This window comes from Oncorhynchus keta, chromosome 22 (genome assembly GCF_023373465.1).
Source record: "Oncorhynchus keta strain PuntledgeMale-10-30-2019 chromosome 22, Oket_V2, whole genome shotgun sequence".
In the NCBI taxonomy this organism is placed as follows: domain Eukaryota; kingdom Metazoa; phylum Chordata; class Actinopteri; order Salmoniformes; family Salmonidae; genus Oncorhynchus; species Oncorhynchus keta.
This window is the reverse complement of record NC_068442.1, coordinates 34015631-34038942: the sequence shown is the minus strand read 5'-3', so window position 1 is coordinate 34038942 and position 23312 is coordinate 34015631. Positions and strand designations below refer to the sequence as shown.

Below are 23312 nucleotides of genomic sequence, written 5' to 3'. Positions count from 1 at the left end.
TGACACTGACCTAACATGTTGTGCTTTCGCTGTAAAGCATTTTTGAAATCGGACACGATGGGTAGATTAACAAGATGTTTATCTTTCATTTGCTGTATTGGACTTGGTAATGTGTGAAAATTACATATTTAAAAAAAAAAGCGGAATGTTGTCCTAGAAAAGGTTAAAGATCAGAGAAGTGGAGATATTGATTCCTACATTCACCACTTGGGGGCGGCCTGTCAGGAAGTCCAGGACCCAGTTGCACAGGGCGGGGTTCAGACCCAGGGCCTCAAGTTTAATTGTTTACATTTTAATCTTTTTATTTAACCAGGAAAGCCAGTTAAGAACAAATTCTTATTTACAATGACGGCCTACCCCAGCCAAACCCGGACGACGCTAGGCCAATTGTGCGCCGCACTATGGGACTCCCAATCACAGCCGGATGTGATGCAGCCTGGATACAAACCAGGTACTGCAGTGACGCTCTTGCACTGAGACGCAGTGCCTTAGACACCTGCGCCACTCGGGAGCCAAATGATGAGTTTGGACGGTCCTATGGTGTTGAACTCTGAGCGATAGTCAATGAACAGCATTCTTACATAGGTATTCATTTACATTACATTTAAGTCATTTAGCAGACCTCTTGTCCAGGTGGGATAGGGCAGTGTGCAGTGCGATGCAATTGCATCGTCTGGGGATCTATTGGGGCGGCAAGCAAATTTAAGTGGGTCTAGTGGGTCTAGGGTGTCAGGTAAGGTAGAGATGATATGACCCTTGAATCGTCTCTCAAAGCACTTCATGATGACAGAAGTGAGTGCTACGAGGCAAAAGTAATTTAGTTCAGTTACCTTTGCATTCTTGGGTACAGGAACAATGGTGGCAATTTTGAAGCATGTTTGGACAGCAGACTGGGATAGGGAGAGATAGAATATGTCCGTAAACACAACAGCCAGCTGGTCTGCCATGCTCTGAGGACGCGGCAAGGGATGCCGTCTGGGCCGGCAGTTTTGCAAGGGTTAACACGCCTAATTGTCTTACTCACGTCGGCCATGGAGGAGGAGATCCCACAGTTCTTGGTAGTGGACCGCGTCGGTGGCACTGTGTTATCCTCAAATCGTGCAAAGGAGGTGTTTAGCTTGTCCGGAAGCAAGACGTAGGTGTCCGCGACAAGGCTGGTTTTCCTTTTGTAGTCCGTGATCGTCTGTAGACCCTGCAACATACATCTCATGTCTGAGCCGTTGAATTGCGACTCCACTTTGTCTCTATATTGAGGTTTTCGACGTTGATTGCCTTACGGAGGGAATAACTACACTGTTTGTATTGTCTGCCATATTCCCAGTCACCTTGCCATGGTTAAATGCTGTGCTTTGCACTTTCAGTTTTGCGTGAATGCTGCCATCTATCCACGGTTTCTGGTTAGGGTAGGTTTTAATAGTCACAGTGGGTACAACATCTCCTACACACTTCCTGATAAACTCAGTCACCGTATCAGTGTATTTGTCAATGTTATTCTCGGAGGCTACCCGGAACATATCCCAGTCCGCGTAATCAAAACAATCTTGAAGCGTGGATTCTAATTGGTCAGACCAGCGTTGAATAGTCCTTAGCACGGGTACTTCCTTTTTGAGTTTCTGCCTACAGGAAGAGAGGAGCAAAATGGAGTCATGATCAGATTTGCACGAATGGAGGGTAAGGGAGGGCCTTGTAGGCATCACGGAAGTTGTGGTAGGGGTCGAGAGTTTTAGCAGAGCGAGTATTACAGTTGATGTGTTGATAGAACTTCGATAGCACTTTCCTCAAATTTGCTTTGTTAAAATCCCCAGCTACAATAAATGTTGCCTCAGGATATGTGGTTTCCAGTTGGGTTAAAGTCCAGTGAAGTTCTTTGAGGGCCGTTGTGGTATCGGCTTGAGGGAGAATATACATGGCTGTGACAATAACCAAAGGGAATTCTCTTTCAAGGTAATAGGGTCGGCATTTGATTGTGAGGTATTCTAGGTCGGGTAAACAAAAGGACTTGAGTTCCTGTATGTTATCACAATCACACCATGAGTAGCTAATCATGAAACATACACCCCCGCCCTTCTTCCTGGAGAGATATTTATTCCTGTCGGCACAATGAACTGAGAACCCAACTGGCTGTACGTACTCAGACAGTAAATCCAGAGAGAGCCATGTTTCTGTGAAACAGAGTATGTTACAATCTCTGATGTCTCCTCTGGAAGGAAATCCTCACCCCCAGCTCGTCAACGTAATTATCCAGAGACTGAACATCAGCGAGTAATATACTCGGAAGCGGTGGGTGGTGTGTGCGCCTCCCGAGTCGGACTAAAACTCCACGTACCTCTTCTCCGCCAGCGATGTTTTGGGTCAGCCTCTGGAATCAGATCAATTGCCCTAGGCCCTAGGGGTAGAACAAAGCATCCAATTCTGGACAGTTGTATTCCTGGTTGTAATGCTGGTAATGCTGGTGAGTACCGCCGCTCTGATATCCAAAAGTTCATCTCAGCTGTATGTAATAACACAAAAACATTTCTGGCCTAATAATGTAAGAAATAACACAAAAAAAAATACTGCAAAGTTGCCTAGGGGCTAGAAGCACAGCTGCCCTCTCTATCAACGCCATTTTACACCACTTGTGAATGATGCCCAGTGTTTGCAGTAAGGCAAGAAACAGCACATGGATTTTTTGCAACTTTACTTCCTTGTGAGCATCGCTGTGCTTATTATGTGAAGAGATAGCTTAATAGTTTATCAACATTTTAAGCTAAACGTTCTGATCTGTTGCATTTTTGATGAGTGGTTTGATTAATTTGGGATCTATCGCATCCCACAACTGTTTGGAATATTTATTTCTCGCACAGAAGGACAAGTTGACCAATACAATAGGTTAACTTTTGTACTATGGGGATTTGAGAATGACACAAATATGAATTTTCACAAAGTCTGCTTCCTCAGTTTGTATGATGACAATTTGCATATACTCCAGAATGTTATGAAGAGTGATCAGATGAATTGCAATTAATTGCAAAGTCCCTCTTTGCCATGCAAATGAAATGAATCCCCCAAAAATATTTCCACTGCATTTCAGCCCTGCCACAAAAGAATCAGCTGACATCATGTCAGTGATTCTCTCGTTAACACAGGTGTGAGTGTTGACGAGGACAAGGCTGGAGATCACTCTGTCATGCTGATTGAGTTTGAATAACAGACTGGAAGCTTCAAAAGGAGGGTGGTGCTTGGAATCGTTGTTCTTCCTCTGTCAAACATGGTTACCTGCAAGGAAACACGTGTCGTCATCATTGCTTTGCACAAAAAGGGCTTCACAGGCAAGGATATTGCTGCCAGTAAGATTGCACCTAAATCAACCATTTATCGGATCGTCAAAAACTTCAAGGAGAGCGGTTCAATTGTTGTGAAGGCGGCTTCAGGGCGCCCAAGAAAGTCCAGCAAGCGCCAGGACCATCTCCTAAAGCTGATTCAGCTGCAGGATCGGGGGACCACCAGTACAGAGCTTGCACGCACAGTGAGGCGAATAATTTTGGAGGATGGCCTGGTGTCAAGAAGGGCAGCAAAGAAGCCACTTCTCTCCAGGAAAAACATCAGGGACAGACTGATATTCTGCAAAAGGTACAGGGATTGGACTGTTGAGGACTGGGGTAAAGTCATTTTCTCTGATGAATCCCCTTTCCGATTGTTTGGGGCATACGGAAAAAAGCTTGTCTGGAGAAGACAAGGTGAGCGCTACCATCAGTCCTGTGTCATGCCAACAGCAAAGCATCCTGAGACCATTCATGTGTGGGGTTGCTTCTCAGCCAAGTGAGTGGGCTCACTCACAATTTTTCCTAAGAACACAGCCATGAATAAAGAATGGTACCAACACATCCTCCGAAAGCAACTTCTCCCAACCATCCAGGAACAGTTTGGTGATGAACAATGCCTTTTCCAGCATGATGGAGCACCTTGCCAAAAGGCAAAAGTGATAACTAAGTGGCTCGGGGAACAAAACATCGATATTTTGGGTCCATGGTCATTCTCAGAACTTTTGGCCATGACTGTAGATTGACATAGGAAATGCTTTTGCTCTTCATTAGGCCTACTCATCTTGTTGGTTGACGAAAAAGTCAACGTGGACAGTATGCGCCTCAGAATTTGTTTAGAAAGACGCGTGCAGTTGCGTCCCAGATGTGTCTGTCTTCACTTGTAGCCTACTTCGGAACTGAGATGCCTGTGAGAAGGACCCGATCACGTGACGGGCATTAGCTAATAAGAATTGAGATATCTGAGAGAGCCATGTGAGCGAGAGGTGCCTCGGAGCACGGAGATTGGCAGCCATGAGAAGGGAATTAGGCTGTAATTATTATATTCAGCCCAAGGGCATTACGGCCACACAATGGGTATGGTGCCATGACATTCGGGGCCTGGTGAGAATATTATCAAGTGCTTGTCCAATTGTGACTGAGAGTGTGTGCAGCCTGCACAAGAAACAAAGCAGAGTTCATGCCTTTCATGCGACTTTTTTCAAATCAGCCATGCAGCCAACATTTGTATCACAACTAATGTTGCATAAATAACACTAAATTTAGCACATAGGAGGACCTGTGTCTTTGTTAACTGCTCAACACAGAATAGCCGCATGTGCTCACTCCCTCGGAAATCGTTTGGAGAAAATATCCTTTCTATTTTATTTAGCTATGTTCAATTGTGTTCTTCATACTATAAAATAATATTAAATAACGCAATAGAATTAAAAGCGAATCTTGTCTGCTAAATGAACTACTGTAGCCAAAGCCATATGGCAGGGCCTAACATAAGGAAAACTCAGAGTATGCTATTCTGTTCTTCGGAAATAACTACATTCTCTTCATATCATGTTTCTTTAGACCTGTCTAAAATAAATAATGGATTTATTATGATGGTCGAAGATATATTTAATGAATTTATTATACTTTTTAAAATGTAGATGTTCCAAAGGTCTGCATCAGTGGCTTGTAGGCGATGCGTGGAAGCCAGGAGATGATAAATGCGTTTATGTTAATTACCGGTAAATTGATGTGAGAGTGGCAGTTATTTGCTTGACAATCACCGGCTGATAATATTTCATGACCACCACAGCCCTGGTAGAGAAAATCATTTAATCATTTTTGTTATGAGCAGTGTCGCAAAAACACCAATTTCCTGCTCACTCATCTACCGCTGACACATTCAAAATATCTGCTCTGTCGAGGAGACACACAAAGGTCGTCTTGAAAGTGCCTTGTTGAATTAATCAACTGTAAAAAAAAAAAAAAAAAAAAAAAAAAAAAAAAAAGCCAGAGTAATCTCTCTCTCTCTCCCTCTCTCTCCCCCCCTCTCTCCTCTCTCTCTCTCCCCCTCCTCTCTCCCCTCTCTCTCTCTCCCCCCTCCCTCCCTCCCTCCCTCCCTCCCTCCCAGTAGAATAATAATGGCGGCTGAGGAAGCGTGACAAGTTGTATCTCCTCTACTCCAGGGGTTCCCAAACTGTGGGGCGCGAGGGTGTCGGCAGGGGTAGTGCGGGGTTCTCCCCCACTCTATCCCTCGCTGTCTATACTTTCCTCTACTCCACCCCTCACTGTCTCTCTTCTACTCCACCCCTCGCTGTGCCGCTATGTTTCTATGTGTTTCCTGTGACATTGTACTGTTGCTCTGTTCCTGTTATTTCTGTTTGATCTGGCCTGGGACCAGGTGCTAAGGGTATAAACCCTAATCCCACTGTCTTTGTGCTGATATTCTAGTTGATTCTAATCCGTGTTGGGCTACTACTGGGTAGTACCATCTTACCATCTTACCATCCATGCAGTCACAAAGTCCCCCATCCACGTCCCTACTGCTGCAATCTTCATGAAGCTCTCGTTCCTGATACCCATGTACTCTGTCACCATGTGAGGCCTAGAAAGAGAAATAGAAAAAGAGATAGAAAGAAAGAGGGAGGGAGGGAGGGAGGGAGGGAGGGAGGGAAGGAGGGAGGGAGGGAAAAACAGTCACTGCGGCTGCTAAGTGTCTTGATGCTAACTGTCAGATCCCATCCAAATCAAACTAGCCCCGTGAAAACAGTGTGCGGCAAGCGGCTCTACCTTCGTGGGGCCCTCAGGGTTGTAAACAATATACACTGAGCTTCGATGAAATTGTTTACCCTCCTACTGTTTGGGAATTATCTTTCCATTTCGCAAATTTGTACCAGTGTCTAGGTGAATTTAAATCAGTATTATCCAAAAGCATAAGATGTCTCCGTTGGTTGTTGGAACTAACAGAACATCCCTGATACAAAGGGCATGGGAGAAGAAACCATTTGTGGTATGCAGTTTGTCTTTGGTGCAGGGAAAAAGATGACATGCATTCGCTGAAGTCCTAGTTATTCCTCCTCTATTTCCTGTTGTAGGTGGAGATGGGAGCAGGAGCCTTTTGTTCAGGGTATTCATTAATCTTCCAACTTATCCTGGTAATAACACTGGGAGAAACTGGGTCACAAGCCAGGTCTATATGACAACCGCAGCTACTCCACTCATCTTCTGTTGGCTCCGTGGCTGTTTTCCAACCTGCCACACATTAACCATGAAATATTTAGTTGGCTATGTGGACAGAGGCATCTAGAAAATGACAACCATGCCTGTTTTACTTTCCCATGCATTTATTTGATATGTTATTAGTGTTTACAATGACTGTACATAACATTGCTTTTGTGAATGAAAATACAACTCTTTCAAAGCGGTACAGGATTATCCATTAAATCCTATTAAAGAGCTTAGGCATGTTTAAATTAAACTTGAGTAGGTATTCATCTCCAATTAATGATAATTGCTCTCCCTTTTCTCACCCATTAACTCATAATTCCCCTTAGTAACAAAATATAATAATATAATATAATATAATAATTGCTATCAGTTATGACGAACCACTGAACCCAAATGGCACTTGTCTTCTTCTACTGTTTTCATGTTCTTTGAAGTCATAAAAATGAGCTGCTTTTGAAAATGAATGTGTTAAATATGATAGGGTCTGGTATAATTTACTCCTACCCATCATTTTGTCTGACTTGTCATTCATGCTCAGTGTCGAGTAAAAGTGCTACCATATAACTGTCCTGTTTCAAGTGTCTCCTAGAACCTATGACAAACCATTGACCCCAAATGGCACCTGTTTTCTTGTGCCTACATAGCCAGTCTCTGTAGTCATGAAAACAGATAGACTGCTAATTAAAAATACAATTAAGATGCTGCATTAAAGGTAGGCTACAATATAAATCATATGACATCAATACTCTATTCATTAGGTTGCTGTGAAAGGGCTTGATTAACAGAAACGTGAGGGGCATGGCATAGGTGACTTAACACCTTGCAAGTAAATAAAACTAAACTTGATTAGAATGGGGATTTATAGGCCTACCTGCATTAAGTCAGTTAGATGCTCAGCAGCTTGGCCCCAGTCCAGTTGCCTAGGAGATCCCACAGGGAGTCGTGTACCCACTGCAAAATTATAATCGATAGTCCTGAAAACGCTGTCTAGCCCAGCACAACTCAGACTTAAATCTAGCCGATAGCTGGCTGTATCAGAGAAAACACTTGCCCTCTCTCCACCTCTTCCATGGTTATATAATTGGGCAAACATTGCACCTCTTCTACCAGGCAGCAATGTTTGCCCTTTTTTTATTTCACCTTTATTTAACCAGGTAGGCTAGTTGAGAACAAGTTCTCATTTACAACTGCGACCTGGCCAAGATAAAGCATAGCAGTGTGAACAGACAACACAGAGTTACACATGGAGTAAACAATTAACAAGTCAATAACACAGTAGAAAAAAAGGGGAGTCTATATACATTGTGTGCAAAAGGCATGAGGAGGTAGGCGAATAATTACAATTTTGCAGATTAACACTGGATAAATAAATGATCAGATGGTCATGTACAGGTAGAGATATTGGTGTGCAAAAGAGCAGAAAAGTAAATAAATAAAACAGTATGGGGATGAGGTAGGTAAAAATGGGTGGGCTATTTACCGATAGACTATGTACAGCTGCAGCGATTGGTTAGCTGCTCAGATAGCAGATGTTTGAAGTTGGTGAGGGAGATAAAATCTCCAACTTCAGCTATTTTTGCAATTCGTTCCAGTCACAGGCAGCAGAGAACTGGAACGAAAGGCAACCAAATGAGGTGTTGGCTTTAGGGATGATCAGTGAGATACACCTGCTGGAGCGCGTGCTACGGATGGGTGTTGCCATCGTGGCCAGTGAACTGAGATAAGGCGGAGCTTTACCTAGCATGGACTTGTAGATGACCTGGAGCCAGTGGGTCTGGCGACGAATATGTAGCGAGGGCCAGCCGACTAGAGCATACAGGTCGCAGTGGTGGGTGGTATAAGGTGCTTTAGTGACAAAACGGATGGCATTGTGATAAACTGCATCCAGTTTGCTGAGTAGAGTGTTGGAAGCAATTTTGTAGATGACATCGCCGAAGTCGAGTAGAATAGTCAGTTTTACTAGGGTAAGTTTGGCGGCGTGAGTGAAGGAGGCTTTGTTGCGGAATAGAAAGCCGACTCTAGATTTGATTTTCGATTGATGTTTGATATGAGTCTGGAAGGAGAGTTTACAGTCTAGCCAGACAGTAAGGGAATTATAGATGTCCACATATTCAAGGTCGGAACCATCCAGGGTGGTGATGCTGGTCAGGCGTGCGGGTGCAGGCAACGAACCGTTGAAAAGCATGCATTTGGTTTTACTAGCGTTTAAGAGCAGTTGGAGGCCACGGAAGGAGTGTTGTATGGCATTGAAGCTCGTTTGGAGGTTAGATAGCACAGAGTCCAAGGACGGGCCGGAAGTATATAGAATGGTGTCGTCTGCGTAGAGGTGGATCAGGGAATCGCCCGCAGCAAGAGCAACATCATTGATATATACAGAGAAAAGAGTCGGCCCAAGGATGAACCCTGTGGCACCCCCACAGAGACTGCCAGAGGACCGGACAGCATGCCCTCCGATTTGACACACTGAACTCTGTCTGCAAAGTAGTTGGTGAACCAGGCAAGGCAGTCATCCGAAAAACCAAGGCTCCTGAGTCTACCGATAAGAATATGGTGATTGACAGAGTCGAAAGCCTTGGTGAGGTCGATGAAGACGGCTACACAGTATTGTCTTTTATCGATGGCGGTTATGATATCGTTTACTACCTTGAGCGTGTCTGAGGTGCACCCATGACCGGCTCGGAAACCAGATTTCAAAGCGGAGAAGGTACGGTGGGATTCGAGATTGGTCAGTGACCTGTTTATTGACTTGGCTTTCGAAGACCTTAGATAGGCAGGGCAGGATGGATATAGGTCTGTAACAGTTTGGGTCCAGGGTGTCTCCCCCTTTGAAGAGGGGGATGACTGCGGCAGCTTTCCAATCCTTGGGGATCTCAGACGATATGAAAGAGAGGTTGAACAGGCTGGTAATAGGGGTTGCGACAATGGCGGCGGATAGTTTCAGAAATAGAGAGTCCAGATTGTCAAGCCCAGCTGATTTGTACGGGTCCAGGTTTTGCAGCTCTTTCAGAACATCTGCTATCTGGATTTGGGTAAAGGAGAACCTGGAGAGGCTTGGGCGAGTAGCTGCGGGGGGCAGAGCTGTTGGCCGAGGTTGGAGTAGCCAGGCGGAAGGCATGGCCAGCTGTTGAGAAATGCTTGTTGAAGTTTTCGATAATCATGGATTTATCGGTGGTGACCGTGTTACCTAGCCTCAGTGCAGTGGGCAGCTGGGAGGAGGTGCTCGGTGCTCTTGTTCTCCATGGACTTCACAGTGTCCCAGAACTTTTTGGAGTTGGAGCTACAGGATGCAAATTTCTGCCTGAAGAAGCTGGCCTTAGCTTTCCTGACTGACTGCGTGTATTGGTTCATGACTTCCCTGAACAGTTGCATATCGGGGGACTATTCGATGCTATTGCAGTCCGCCACAGGATGTTTTTGTGCTGGTCGAGGGCAGTCAGGTCTGGAGTGAACCAAGGGCTATATCTGTTCTTAGTTCTGCATTTTTTGAACGGAGCATGCTTATCTAAAATGGTGAGGAAGTTACTTTTAAAGAATGACCTGGCATCCTCAACTGATGGGATGAGGTCAATGTCCTTCCAGGATACCCGGGCCTGGTCGATTAGAAATGCCTGCTCACAGAAGTGTTTTAGGGAGCGTTTGACAGTGATGAGGGGTGGTCGTTTGACTGCGGCTCCGTAGTGGATACAGGCAATGAGGCAGTGATCGCTGAGATCCTGGTTGAAGACAGAGGAGGTGTATTTGGAGGGCCAGTTGGTCAGGATGACGTCTATGAGGGTGCCCTTGTTTACAGATTTAGGGTTGTACCTGGTGGGTTCCTTGATGATTTGTGTGAGATTGAGGGCATCTGGCTTAGATTGTAGGACTGCCGGGGTGTTAAGCATATCCCAGTTTAGGTCACCTAACAGAACAAACTCTGAAGCTAGATGGGGGGCGATCAATTCACAAATGGTGTCCAGGGCACAGCTGGGAGCTGAGGGGGGTCGGTAGCAGGCGGCAACAGTGAGAGACTTATTTCTGGAGAGAGTGATTTTCTTTGGAAAGCAGAAGAGCACAGAGGAAGAGTTTGGGGACTCTTCTCTCAGTGTGATTAAAGGCAACGATTCCACGGCTGCCGTGAACCCTCTGACCTAATGAGAGGGTTCATGTCAGCCGTGGAACATCAGTAAAGTAGCTGTCATGAATAATCAGATCCAAAATGGCTCCCTCCTGGTGGAACATCAGTACACTAACTACCATGAATAATCGGTTCCAAAATGGCTCCTGTGTCGCAAAGTAGTGAACCAGTTACGCCAAAATCTGCACTCTCTATGGAACAAAATTGTATTTTTAAGAAACCTTAAGAGTCACCCGTGTGTCAATCTAATTAACATATATACATCCAAATCCGTCAGTTTAAGAGAGAGATATAGAGATATCCGTTTGTTTTTTTGCATTGGCTGCGTCTCAATCCACCACATCCGCCTAAGTCAGCCTTCCACATCTGCGTTGGAAAGTGACAGAGCTACAGTCCTCTTTGTCAGACCAGGAAACATCCAGAAAACCGGTCTTCTTACAAAAATGTCTGTAGCAAACGGTTACTCTAAATTTCACAATCCATGATTGTGGAAGAACCTGGCAGGTGTGTAACCTCTGAAGCCTCGGAGGTGTCTAGCCTACTTCAGTACACGAACATGGCATTGGATCGTCCGTCATCTACATTGAGATTTTTTCTGTCTCCTCCGTGTGTATGTAACAGTTTAACTTTAGACCGTCCCCTCGCCTATACCCAGGCGCAAACCAGGGACCCTCTGCACACATCAACAACAGTCACCCACGAAGCATCGTTACCCATCACTCCACAAAAGCCGCGGCCCTTGCCGAGCAAGGGGAACTACTACTTCAAGGTCTCAGAGCAAGTGACGTCACCGATTGAAACGCTATTTAGCGCGAACACCGCTAACTAAGCTATCCGTTTCACATCCGTTACATGTACAGTACATAAGAGCACACATTTGACAGTGTACACAGCTTTGGACTGGAGAATGGTTGACTGAAGAACATCAAGCTGTCATGGAAGGGCCTCTCTCCTATCACCAAATCATCTCCCAAGGCGACTTAAAATCTCTATCTCCATCCATCCCCCTCTTTTTTAGCAGCTTTTTCAGAGCGACATCAGCCCACATATTGTATTAAACTTCCTCCAGATAGAGTTCTCTAGTCTCTTATCACTCTACTGGCTCATACAGGGGGGGAGTGAGAGTGAATAACCAGCAGGCACATTCCAGGCCAGCATCCGTCCACTGTATCAGTCTTCCATTAAACTAGTCGTAAATGTAGTCTGCAAGTCCAAGAAGCTTATAAATCCACTTGACTTGGGCTTTACAATTTCACAAGTGATAAAAGGCACACGATCACACACACACAAATCAATCGTGATAAGCTTTTCTAAAAAGTATTGCTTGTAGATGCTGGCATATGCCTGCTAATTAAGGCTACAAACAGGTGGGTGAGACAGGCTTTGTAGCTTTGCCTTACTTGATAAATACAGCCAGACCATGACTTTATACTTGATAGTCAAGACAAGCTCTGAGTTTACCTTTCCACCTCCTCTCGAGATGGGAAAGTGCTCAAGTACTTACATAAAGTCACACATCAACACACAGGCACGCACACACACATGCACGCGCACACACACACAAAATCAACTGTGGTAAGCTTTTATAAAAATTATTGCTTGTAGATGCATTACAAATTTGAAAATATTGATTAAAAGACACGTTTCAAGTTGTTTGATGTCCCTCAAGGGAAGATTGGTTCTGCACTGTGTGGCATTTAGAAATGTCAGGACACATTTTATAAATCATATTTTATCGCAAATTGTCTGCAGAGCAGCACAGACAATTTATAGTACAGGGCTTGCAAAACTGTAGCCTTAAAGGCAAGATTTTGAAATGCTATCAATTACATGACTGGCTGGTGTGAAACATAATGAAAAGGTAGAGAGAGTCACACATGCAGACCACAGGAGGTTGGAGGCACCTTCATTGGGGAGAACGGGCTTGTGGTAATGACTGGAGCAGTATAAGTGGAATGGTATCAAATACATCAAACAGATGGTTTTCACGTGTTTGATGGCATTCCATATGCTCCGTTCCGGATGTTATTATGAGCCGTTCTCCGCTCAGCAGCATACAGTGATGCAGATGTATGCACACACACACTGTGTTAGGCTTTTTCCTATTTGCAGTTCCCAGTGGACTTCCCCATAGAGTTGTCAAGGTTAATGTGCTATGCTGTTGATAGTAGCTGTCTGTATGTCTCTGCATGAGGATGACCTGTAAGAGGCCAACACCCAATGAGGCCTCTCCCCCTTGTCCCAGACAACAGCAGGGGAAGGTGGGCTTATGATACTGAGGTAATGACAGACCCGTCTCTCCTCTCTCTATCGACCCTCAGCTACAAAAAATAGTATGGTCACTCCACCCCTGGTCATGTTTATGTTTGGTACTCCGACAGGGAAAACCTAAATACCACAACATGCCATTTATTCTGCCTTTTAAATCTGCTAGTCTATGGCATTATGCCCACTCAGCTAGACAGGGACTCTCACACAAGGAACACAGAGGCATGGTGGTAAACAGAGACAATGTTCTTATGTGCTGCTATAACCCAGCTCAGTCAAGGGGGCTGTGGTCATCTTCCTCCCTCCCTCCCGCCCGCCACTGGGTGAGGACATGGGGCACGCAGGCAGCCGCCCCCAGCCTTCACCCATCCCATGCAGCAGTGTAGCCTGGTAATAGCAGTCCCCCCTCATCTAAATTAGTCATGATTAACATGTGCGGTGCCACGCATTGGGCTCTCTTAATTAAATAACACTGCCTAATTAGGGGCTTCTTTCTGCAGGTAATGGTGCTGTAAAATGCCAGAATGGGATTAGGCAGCGTGACGGAGCACCAGTGAAGGGCGTCAAACTCCCTGGGCGGTCACACTCCTCTGCTTTCACACAAACAAAAGCCCCCTAATCTGACACTTACATTAAAATGCAAATGGCCCAGATGTGAAAGCCGCCCCGTAACAAGTGTGGCTCTGGATAACACTGCGTGCTGTGCGAGCCACAATGGAGGGATGCTTTCCTGGTGTTACATATGAATGAAGGCAACTGGTTGATAGCTGATGACCCTGGGTTATGTTTAAACATAGGCTCTCATGGTTACATGTTTCATCAATGTCCTTTGTCTGGACAGCTTTAAATTCTGATGGACACATCTAACATAGAGGTAATGACATGTCACTCTCATCATTTATCATATTTGAATGAATTTAATTTGAATAAGTAAGTATCAGGCAATTCCTAGAGAAAATATACATTCCTGTCATTGAATCAAGCTCAGTGGAGTCTGAAAGGTCAAAGAAAATGAAAGCATATCAATGAGCACTGGGTCAGGGACAGCATACGGTGACAGGTCAGAGAGCACGGAGACAGACACACCTCCCCCTCAGCCACACTCACACAGGTCAGACACACACAGTCAGACACACACAAGACACAGCCAGACATCTAGAAAGGGGTGTGAGATGGAAACAATATGTGCTGTGTGTGTGGGGGGGAGCAGCAGTAGGACCTCTCCTGCACCGCTCCATCACAGTTGGATGCCGAGCGCAAGGCATCATGGTGTGTTTTTTCAAAGACATCATTATTCCGAGGGAAACCAATGCCAGCAGATGGTCTTTACAGAGCCTTGGCAATAACTGTGCCTTATCCTCTCTGAACAAAAAATGAAAAGGAAAACATAATTAATTCCCACACAGAGGCTTCCTATCCTATTTGCCACAAAGGGATATTATTGTACTTCTCTTTTATGCTTTGCCTCAGTAAAATTACAACGGCCTCATATTGAGTAAAGGAACGTGGGATATGGATGCAGAAAAGCTTTGGACACGGATCAAAAGACTTAAGTTTCACTGCATCATCAGAGCTGGAACACTTCCATTCTCTTCTCCATCCATCCTCCTCCCGCTCTACCTCCCTCCCCTCTCTGCTAACTGCTGCATCGGCTGCCATCAGAGACCCGAACACATCTCTTCTGAGGCGTGTCCTGGTCCTCTCTGGTAGAATGTGAACACTGCTCTTATAGGTCCACCTTAAACATAGATGCAAACACTAGTCATCTCTGGCAGACCGCCAGCCTTAAGAGGACACCGAGAAAGAGGAAGACACGAGGTGCTGGGAGGAAGCAGGAGTAGAGCAGAGAAAAGTAGAGGAGTAGAGCAGAGAAAAGGATGGTTGCTGGCTCGATGCATCCACTTGCTTTACAACAGCACCATCTATCGATCTGAAAAGACACAACCTGAAATGACTATTTTTTAAATTGTATTTTTATTTAACTAGGCAAGTCAGTTAAGAACAAATTCTTATTTTCAATGATGGCCTAGGAACAGTGGGTTAACTGCCTGTTCAGGGGCAGAACAACAGTTTTGTACCTTGTCAGCTCGGGGGTATGAACTTGCAACCTTCCGGTTACTAGTCCAACGCTCTAACCACTAAGCTACCCTGCCGCTCACTATGTTATGTCATTGGAACTGTCACATCAGAGGCAGTTTGTTACATAAGGGAGACTATTATTCTTTTATGTCTGGGACACATAGTTGGCCAATTGAAAGTACCTGGCTCGTTGTGTCTGCACTGTATCTCTGTTCATTTAGTGTTTACCGCTCACGGTGAGGAGTAAATTAGGATTTTCCACCCAGCTAGCACATAACATTCTGAGAACCATTTCTTAGAGCTTGGTGAGAGTATGGTTGTCCTATTGTTATTTTGCATACAAACTTCCCACAACTTTCTGGGAATGATAGTTGCTTGGCTTGGGAACATTCTCAGCACTTTTAAGGAACCTGAAAAACTAGCTAGCTAGCTAGCAACCTGATAACTTAACCACTAACTAGGCTATGCACAGATATGGATGGCACAGAAATAACTGAAAATGAATAGGCTACTCAAAGAGATGTATCAAAGGTAGGCTGCATATGCAAGAGTGATGTGTATATTGTTGTGTTTGTGAGAGAGGATGCGTGTGATAGCAGGAGTAAGTGTGTGGGAGGAAGGGAGAGCGCGTAGGCCTACAGTATGTGTGTTTTACATTTATCTGAACAGTACAGAAGGTTACAGTGTTTAAAAGATCTTTGTTCTTTGTATACATAGAGACAGTTATTTTTTCCTATTGTCACACTCATGTAGAATTCCTGAGAAAGGGGGTGCTGTGGGATTATTTAAGATATTCTAGGGTTTCAGATCATTTCAAAAGATGGGCAGGAACTCTGCTGTCCTAGCTTCAGGGGAAAGCCGTACCATGGTCTTGTAGTTGATGCGAGCTTCGACTGGAAGCTAGTGGATTTTACAGAGGAGTGGGATGACATGGGAAGGTTGAATACCAGGTGGGGTCCAGCATTATGGATAAGTTGGAGGGGTTTGATTGCCCAAGTGGGGAACCCAGCCAACAGCGATCCGCAGAAGTCCAGACAGGAGATGACAAGTGCCTGGATTATGTGAGTTAGGTTTGTACTCTACGGATGTTGTAGAACCTTCAAACTCAACTCTGGGCCTCGAAGCCAGTTTCACTAGATGTTTTCATTGTTCCCCTCTAGTGATTTATACCTGGGACACCAGGTACTTGCAATTCATTATCAGGTAGAACAGAAAACCAGCAGGCTCCAGACCTTGTAGGGTAAGAGTTGAATACACCTGTTGTAGAGCATGAACCTGCAGGAGCAAGTCACTGCTTTGATGTTTGTAGAGAACAACAGGGTGTTGTCCAGGGTCAAGCCAAGGTCCTTTGCACTCTGGGAGGGGGACACCGTGGAGTTGTCAACCATGATGTAGATGTCTTGGAATGAGAAAGGCTTTCTCCAGGAGGAAGAGCAGCTCTGGCTTGTCAAGGTTGAAATTTAGGTGGAGATGTCTGTCAGGCACGCAGGTGTCGCCACCTGGGTGTCAGAAGGGGGAGAAGTAAAAAAAGTAGCTGAGTGTCATCCGCATAGCAATGATAGGAGAGACCATGTGAGAATATGACGGAGCCAAGTGACTTGGTGTAGAGAGAGAAGAGGAGAGGGCCGAGATCCGAGCCCTGGGGGACACCAGTAGTGAGTATGTGGAGCAGACAGATCCTACTACACGTTACCTGGTAGGAGAAGCCTGCCAGGTAAGATGCAATCCATGAGTGTGCAGAGCTTGAGATGCCCAGCCCTGAGCGGGTTGAGAGAAGAATCTAATGGCTCACAGTGTCGAATGCAGCGGATAGATCTAGGAGGATGAGAATAGAGGAGAGAGTGTCATCTGCGGCAGTGTAGAAATCATCCGTGACACAGAAGAGCAGTCTCAGTTGAGTGACCTGTCTTGAAGCCTGACTGGTTAGGGTCAAGAAGATAATTGAGCGAGAGATAGCGAGAGAGCTGTTCAGAGACAGCACACTCAAGTGTATTGGAAAGAAAGTTGTGTGAGTAGGACCAGTAGACTCAATAGGCTGAGTGAACAAGTAGCGGATGTCGTCAACCTTCTTTCAAAGAGGTTGACAAAGTCGTCCTCAGAGAGTGTCTTTAGCAGTGGATACAGAGGAAGAGAAGGATACAGAGGAAGAGAAGGTCGAGAGGAGGGAGTGATAGGTTCTCCGGAAGTTTCATTTTCCTCCATTTTCTCTCAGCTGCCCACAGCCCTGTTCTGTAAGCTCACAATGAGTCACTCAGGCACGGAGCAGGAGAGGAGGAAAGGGGACAGTACGAGTCATAGGATGGGGAAAGGGAGGAGAGTAGGGTCAAAGAAGCAGAATCAGGACACAGGATGGAGAAGGATTTAGCAGAAGAGAGAGATGATAAGATAGAAGAGGAAGGAGTAGTGGGAGAGAGAGAACAAAGATTGCGACAGCGCATGACCATCTGGGTAAGGGCTGAGTGGCTAGGGTTGGAGGAGAGGGAGACAGAAAAATAAACAAAGTAGTGATCAGGGACCTGTTGCAGTGAGATTAGTATGTGAAAAGCCTCTAGTAAAAATAAGGCATGCCTTGTGAGTGGGTCAAAAGAGGGAGTGGGAGGAGAAATAAAAAATGTTTAAAAACTATTTGACGGCAGACATCGGGAGGTTGAAGTTGCCCAGTAAGAACAATGGAAATGAGCTTATCAAGGTGGCAAACTCATTGAGGAACTCTCTAAGGGCAACTGGTTGGCAATAGATGACAACAATGAGTGTATGTTACAGTGACTTTTGTGGGACTCTGGTCGGGGTGGCTTGTAAGGATCCGACAGCGAATGGGTAATCTGCCTCTACCATCAGTCCAATTAGACAACGTACAATCATTGGATAACAAAATAGACTAACTACCATCATGAATATTCTACCAAGGGGACATTAAAAACTATAATATCTTATGTTTCACCGAGTCGTGGCTGAACGACGACATGAATAACATACAGCTGGCAGGGTTTATGCTGCATTGGCAAGATAGAACAACCGACTCCGGTAAGACAAGGGGTGGCAGTCTATGTATATTTGTAAACAACAGCTGGTGCACATAATCTAAGTATCTCGTGATAAGCTGTACACCACCCTATTTAACAAGAGCGTTTTCATCTACAGTTGAAGTCGGAAGTTTATATACACTTAGGTTGGAGTCAATAAAACTCGTTTTTCAACCACTCCACAAATTTCTTGTTAACAAACTATAGTTTTGGCAAGTCAGTTAGGACATCTGCTTTGTGCACGACACAAGTAATTTTTCCAACAATTTATTTCACTTATAGTCACTGTATCAGAATTCTAGTGGGTCAGAAGTTTACATACACTAAGTTGACAGTGCCTTTAAACAGCTTGGAAAATTCAAGAAAATGATGTCATGGCTTTAGAAGAAATCAGCTAATTGACATCCTTTGAGTCAATTGGAGGTGTACCTGTGGATATATTTCAAGGCCTACCTTCAAACTCAGTGCCTCTTTGCTTGACATCATGGGAAAATCAAAAGAAATCAGACAAGACCTCAGAAGAAAAATTGTAGACCTTCACAAGTCTGGTTCCTTGGGAGCAATTTCCAAATGCCTGAATAAACCATGTTCAGCTGTACAAACAATAGTACGCAAGTATAAACACCATGGGACCACTCAGCCGTCATACCACTCAGGAAAGAGACGCGTTCTGTCTCCTAGAGATGAACGTACTTTGGTGTGAAAAGTGCAAATCATTTCCAGGCCTACAAACCTGACTCCCGCTCTGTCAGGAGGAATGGGCCAATATTCACCCAACTTATTGTGGGATGCTTGTGGAAGGCTACCTGAAAGGTTTGACCCAAGTTAAACAATTTAAAGGCAATGCTACCAAATACTAATTGAGGGTATGTAAACTTCTGACCCACTGGGAATGTGATGAAAGAAATAAAAGCTGAAATAAATCACTCTACTATTATTCTGACATTTCACATTCTTAAAATAAAGTGGTGATCCTAACTGACCTAAAACAGGGATTTGTTATGAGGATTAAATGTCAGGAATTGTGAAAAACTGAGTTTAAATGGCTAAGGTGTATGTAAACTTCTGACTTCAACTGTATATTCTCTGTAGATGTCTATTTATCACCATAAACCGATGCTGGCACTTAGCCCGCACTCAATGAGCTGTATACGGCCATAAGCAAACAGAAAAACGCTCATCCAGAGGCGGCGCTCCTAGTGGCCGGGGACTTGAATGCAGGGAAACTTAAATCTGTTTTACCTAATTTCTAACTCTAGACCACCTTTACTCCACACACAGAGATGTGTATAAAGCTCTCCCTCGTCCTCCATTTGGCAAATCTGACCATAATTCTATTCACCTGATTCCTGCTTACAAGCAAAAACCAAAGCAGGAAGCACCAGTAACTCGGTCAATAAATAGCGGTCAGATGCCGCAGATGCTAAACTACAGGACTGTTTTGCTAGCAGCGACAGGAAATGTTCCGGGATTCTTCTGATGGCATTGAGGAGTACACCATATCAATCACTGGCTTCATCAATAAGTGCATCGATGACGTCGTCCCCACAGTGACTGTACGTACATACTCCAACCAGAAGCCATGGATCACTGGCAACATATGCACTGAGCTAAAGGGTAGAGTGCCACTTTCAAGGAGCGGGACTCTAACCTGGATGCTTATAAGAAATTCCGCTATGCCCCCCGACAAACCAACAAACAGGCGAAGCGTCAATATAGGACTGAGATTGAATAGTACTACACCGGTTCCGATGCTCGTCGGATGTGGCAGGGCGTTTCAAGGAGGCGCTGACAGAGAGGGCTGCCTCGCTTCTATTTCTTAGGAAATGTTGCAGTATTTCGCTTTTTTATGTATTATTTATTACATTGTTAGCCCAGAAAATGTCATGTGTTATTGCATAAAGCCGGGAAGAACTATTGGATATCAAAGCAGTGGTAACTCATCAGCACTACCAGTATTACGACCAGGAATATGACTTTCCCAAAGCGGTTCCTTTGTTCTCACAACCCAGGGCAATTTAACTGATTCCGGTGGCCTAACCAAAACAGCGCCGGAGGAGAAGAGGAATTCGGAGCGGTCTTCTAGTCCGACTTAGGAGGCGCGCACACCACCCACCACTTCCGAGTATATTACTCGCTAATGTTCAGTCCCTGGAAAACAAAGTTGACAAGGTCAGGGCAAGGGTATCTTTCCAGTGAGACACTAGGGATTGTAACATACTCTGTTTCACGGAAACATGGCTCTCTCGGGATATAAAGTCGGAGTCGGTCCAGCCATCTGGATTCTCAGTTCATCACGCCGACAGGAAAAAACATCTTTCCAGGAAGAAGGGCGGAGGTGTATGTTTCATGATTAACGACTCATGGTGTAATTGTGATACATACAGGAGGTCAAGTCCTTTTGTTCACCCGACCTAGAATACCTCACAATCAAATGCCGACCATATTATCTCCCAAGAGAATGTTCTTTCATTATAGTCACGGCCGTGTACACCCCCCTAAAACCGATACCACGATGGCCCTCAAGGAACTTCACTGGACGTTATGCAAACTGGAATATCCAGAGGCTGTATTTACTGTAGCTGGGGATTTAAACTAAACAAATTTGAGGAAAAGGCTGCCTAAATTCTATCAGTATATCGACTGTAGCACTCGAGCTGCTAAAGCACTAGACTGTTACTCCAACTTCCGGGATACATACAAGGTCCTCCCCCACCTTCCTTTCGGAAAATCTGACTCCATTTTGCTCCTACCTTACTTTACTATAGGCAGAAACTCAAAAAGGAAGTACCCGTGCTAACACAGGTCTGACCATTCGGAATCCACGCTTCAAGATTGTTTTGATCACGCAGACTGGGATATGTTCCGGGTAGCCTCCGAGAATAACATTTACGAAAACACTGAAATTGTAACTGAGTTTATCAGGAAGTGTATAGGAGATGTTGTACCCACGGTGACTATTAAAACCTACCCTAACCAGAAACAATGGATATATGGCAGCATTCGCACAAAACTGAAAGCACAAACCCCTGTATTTAACCATGGCAAGGTGACTGGTAATATGGCAGAATACAAACAGAGTAGTCATTCCCGCCGCGAGGAAATCAAACAGGCAAAACGTCAGTATAGAGACAAAGTGGAGTCGCAATTCAACGGCTCAAACATGAGACGTATGTGGGAATCCAGACAATCACGGACTACAAAAGGAAAACCAGCCACGTCGCAGACACCAATGTCTTGCTTCCAGACAAGCTAAACACGTTCTTTGCCCGCTATGAGGATAACACAGTGCCACCGCCACGGCCCGCCACTAAGGACTGTGGGCTCTCCTTCTCCGTGGCCAATGTGAGTAAGACATTTAAACACGTTAAACCTTGAAAGGCTACCGGGCCCAGAAAACATCCCTAGCCGCGTCCTCAGAGCATGTGCAGACCAGCTGGCTGGTGTTTTTTAGGATATATTCAATCTTTCCCTATACAAGTCGGTCCCCAAATGCTTCAAGATGGCCACCATTGTTCCTGTACCCAAGAATGCAAAGGTAACTTAACTAAATGACTATCACCCCGTAGCACTCACTTCTGTCATCATGAAGTGCATTGAAAGACTAGTCAAGGATCATAATCACCTCCACCTGTCACCCTAGACCCACTTCAAATTTTCTTACCGCCCCAATAGGTCCACAGATGATGCAATCGCCATCACACTGCACACTGCCCTATCCCATTTGGACAAGAGGAATAACTATGTAAGAATGCTGTTCATTGACTATGGCTCAGGATTCAACACCATAGTACCCTCCAAGCTCATCATTAAGAGCGATTCCCTGGGTTTGAACCCTGCACTGTGCAATTGGGTCCTGGACTTCCTGAAGGGCCGCCCCCAGGTGGTGAAGGTAGGAAACAACATCTCCACTTTGCTGGGAATGTGGAATGTGGTGCCAGGAAAATAACCTCTCACTCAACGTCAACCAAAACAAAGGAGATGATCGTGGACTTCAGTAAACAAAAGGAACATCCCCCTATCCACATCGACGGGACAGCAGTGGAGAATGTGGAAAGTTTTAAGTTCCTCAGCGTCCACCCACACAGACAGTGTGGTGAAGAAATATCATCAAGGATAACAACCACCCGAGCCACTGCCTGTTCACCCCGCTATCATCCAGAAGGCGAGGTCAGTACAGGTGCAGCAAAGCTGGGAACGAGAGACTGAAAACAGCTTCTGTCTTAAGGCCATCAGACTGTTAAACAGCCATCACTAACATAGAGAGGCTGCTGCCTATATACATAGACTTGAAATCATTGGCCACTCTATTAAATGGAACATTAGTCACTTTAATAATGTCACTTATAATGTTTACATATCTTGCATTACTCATCTCATTGGTATATATAGTATATATAGTATTCTATACTATTCTACTGTATCTTAGTCTATGCCGCTCTGACATTGCTCGTCCATATATTTATATATTGTTAATTTATATATGACTTAGATTTGTGTGTACTGGGTATATGTTGTGAAATTGTTAGATATTACTTGTTAGATATTGCTGCTCTGTCGGAACAAGAAGCACATGCATTTCGCTACACCTGCAAAAACCTCTGCTAAACATGTGTATGTGACCAATATATTTGGATATGATTCGATTTGCAAACTATTACAGACTATAAAGGGAAGCACAGCTGCGAACTGCCCAGTGACACCAGCCTACCAGAAAAGCTAAATGACTTCTATGCTCGCTTCGAGGCAAGCAGCACTGAAGCATGCATGAAGGCATCAGCTGTTCCAGACGACTGTGTGATCACACTCTCGGTAGCCGATGTGAATAAGACCTTTAAAGAGGTCAACATTCACAAGGCCGCAGGGCCAGACAGATTACCAGGACGTGTACTCTGAGCATGCTCTGAACAACTGGCAAGTGTCTTCACTGACACTTTCAACCTGTCCCTGACTGAGTCTGTAATACCTACATGTTTCAAGCAGATCACCATAGTCCCCGTGCCAAAGAACACTAAGGTAACTTGCCTAAATGATACCGCCCCGTAGCACTCACGTCTGTAGCCATGAAGTGCTTTGAAAAGCTGGTCATGGCTCACATCAACACCGTGGCAACTGCTCGGGCTCCGACTGCAAGGCACTGGGGCCAAGCTTCCTGCCATCCAGGACCCCTATACCAGGCAGTATCAGAGGAAGGCACCAAAAATTGACAAAGACCCCAACCACCCTAGTCAGACTGTTCTCCTACTGCTACCGCACGAGAAGCACTAAGTCTACGTTCAAAAGGCTTATAAACAACTGCTACCCTCAAGCTATAAG

General features: G+C 44.9%; 1 protein-coding gene across 3 annotated transcripts in view; it reads right to left on the bottom strand.

Moving 5' to 3' along the window:
• LOC118401376 (transmembrane protein 117-like) overlaps nucleotides 1-23312 on the bottom strand; it is a 100671-nt gene that overhangs the window by 19026 nt on the left and 58333 nt on the right. For 2 of the 3 annotated variants that reach the window (XM_052475056.1, XM_052475057.1), the window contains 2 exons: nucleotides 5790-5889; nucleotides 1025-1192 (listed from right to left, as the gene is read on the bottom strand). In XM_052475056.1, the coding sequence (XP_052331016.1) occupies nucleotides 1025-1192; nucleotides 5790-5889 (268 nt within the window). The remainder of the gene's footprint in view (nucleotides 1-1024; nucleotides 1193-5789; nucleotides 5890-23312) is intronic. The other variant, XM_035798837.2, reaches the window with a different exon arrangement.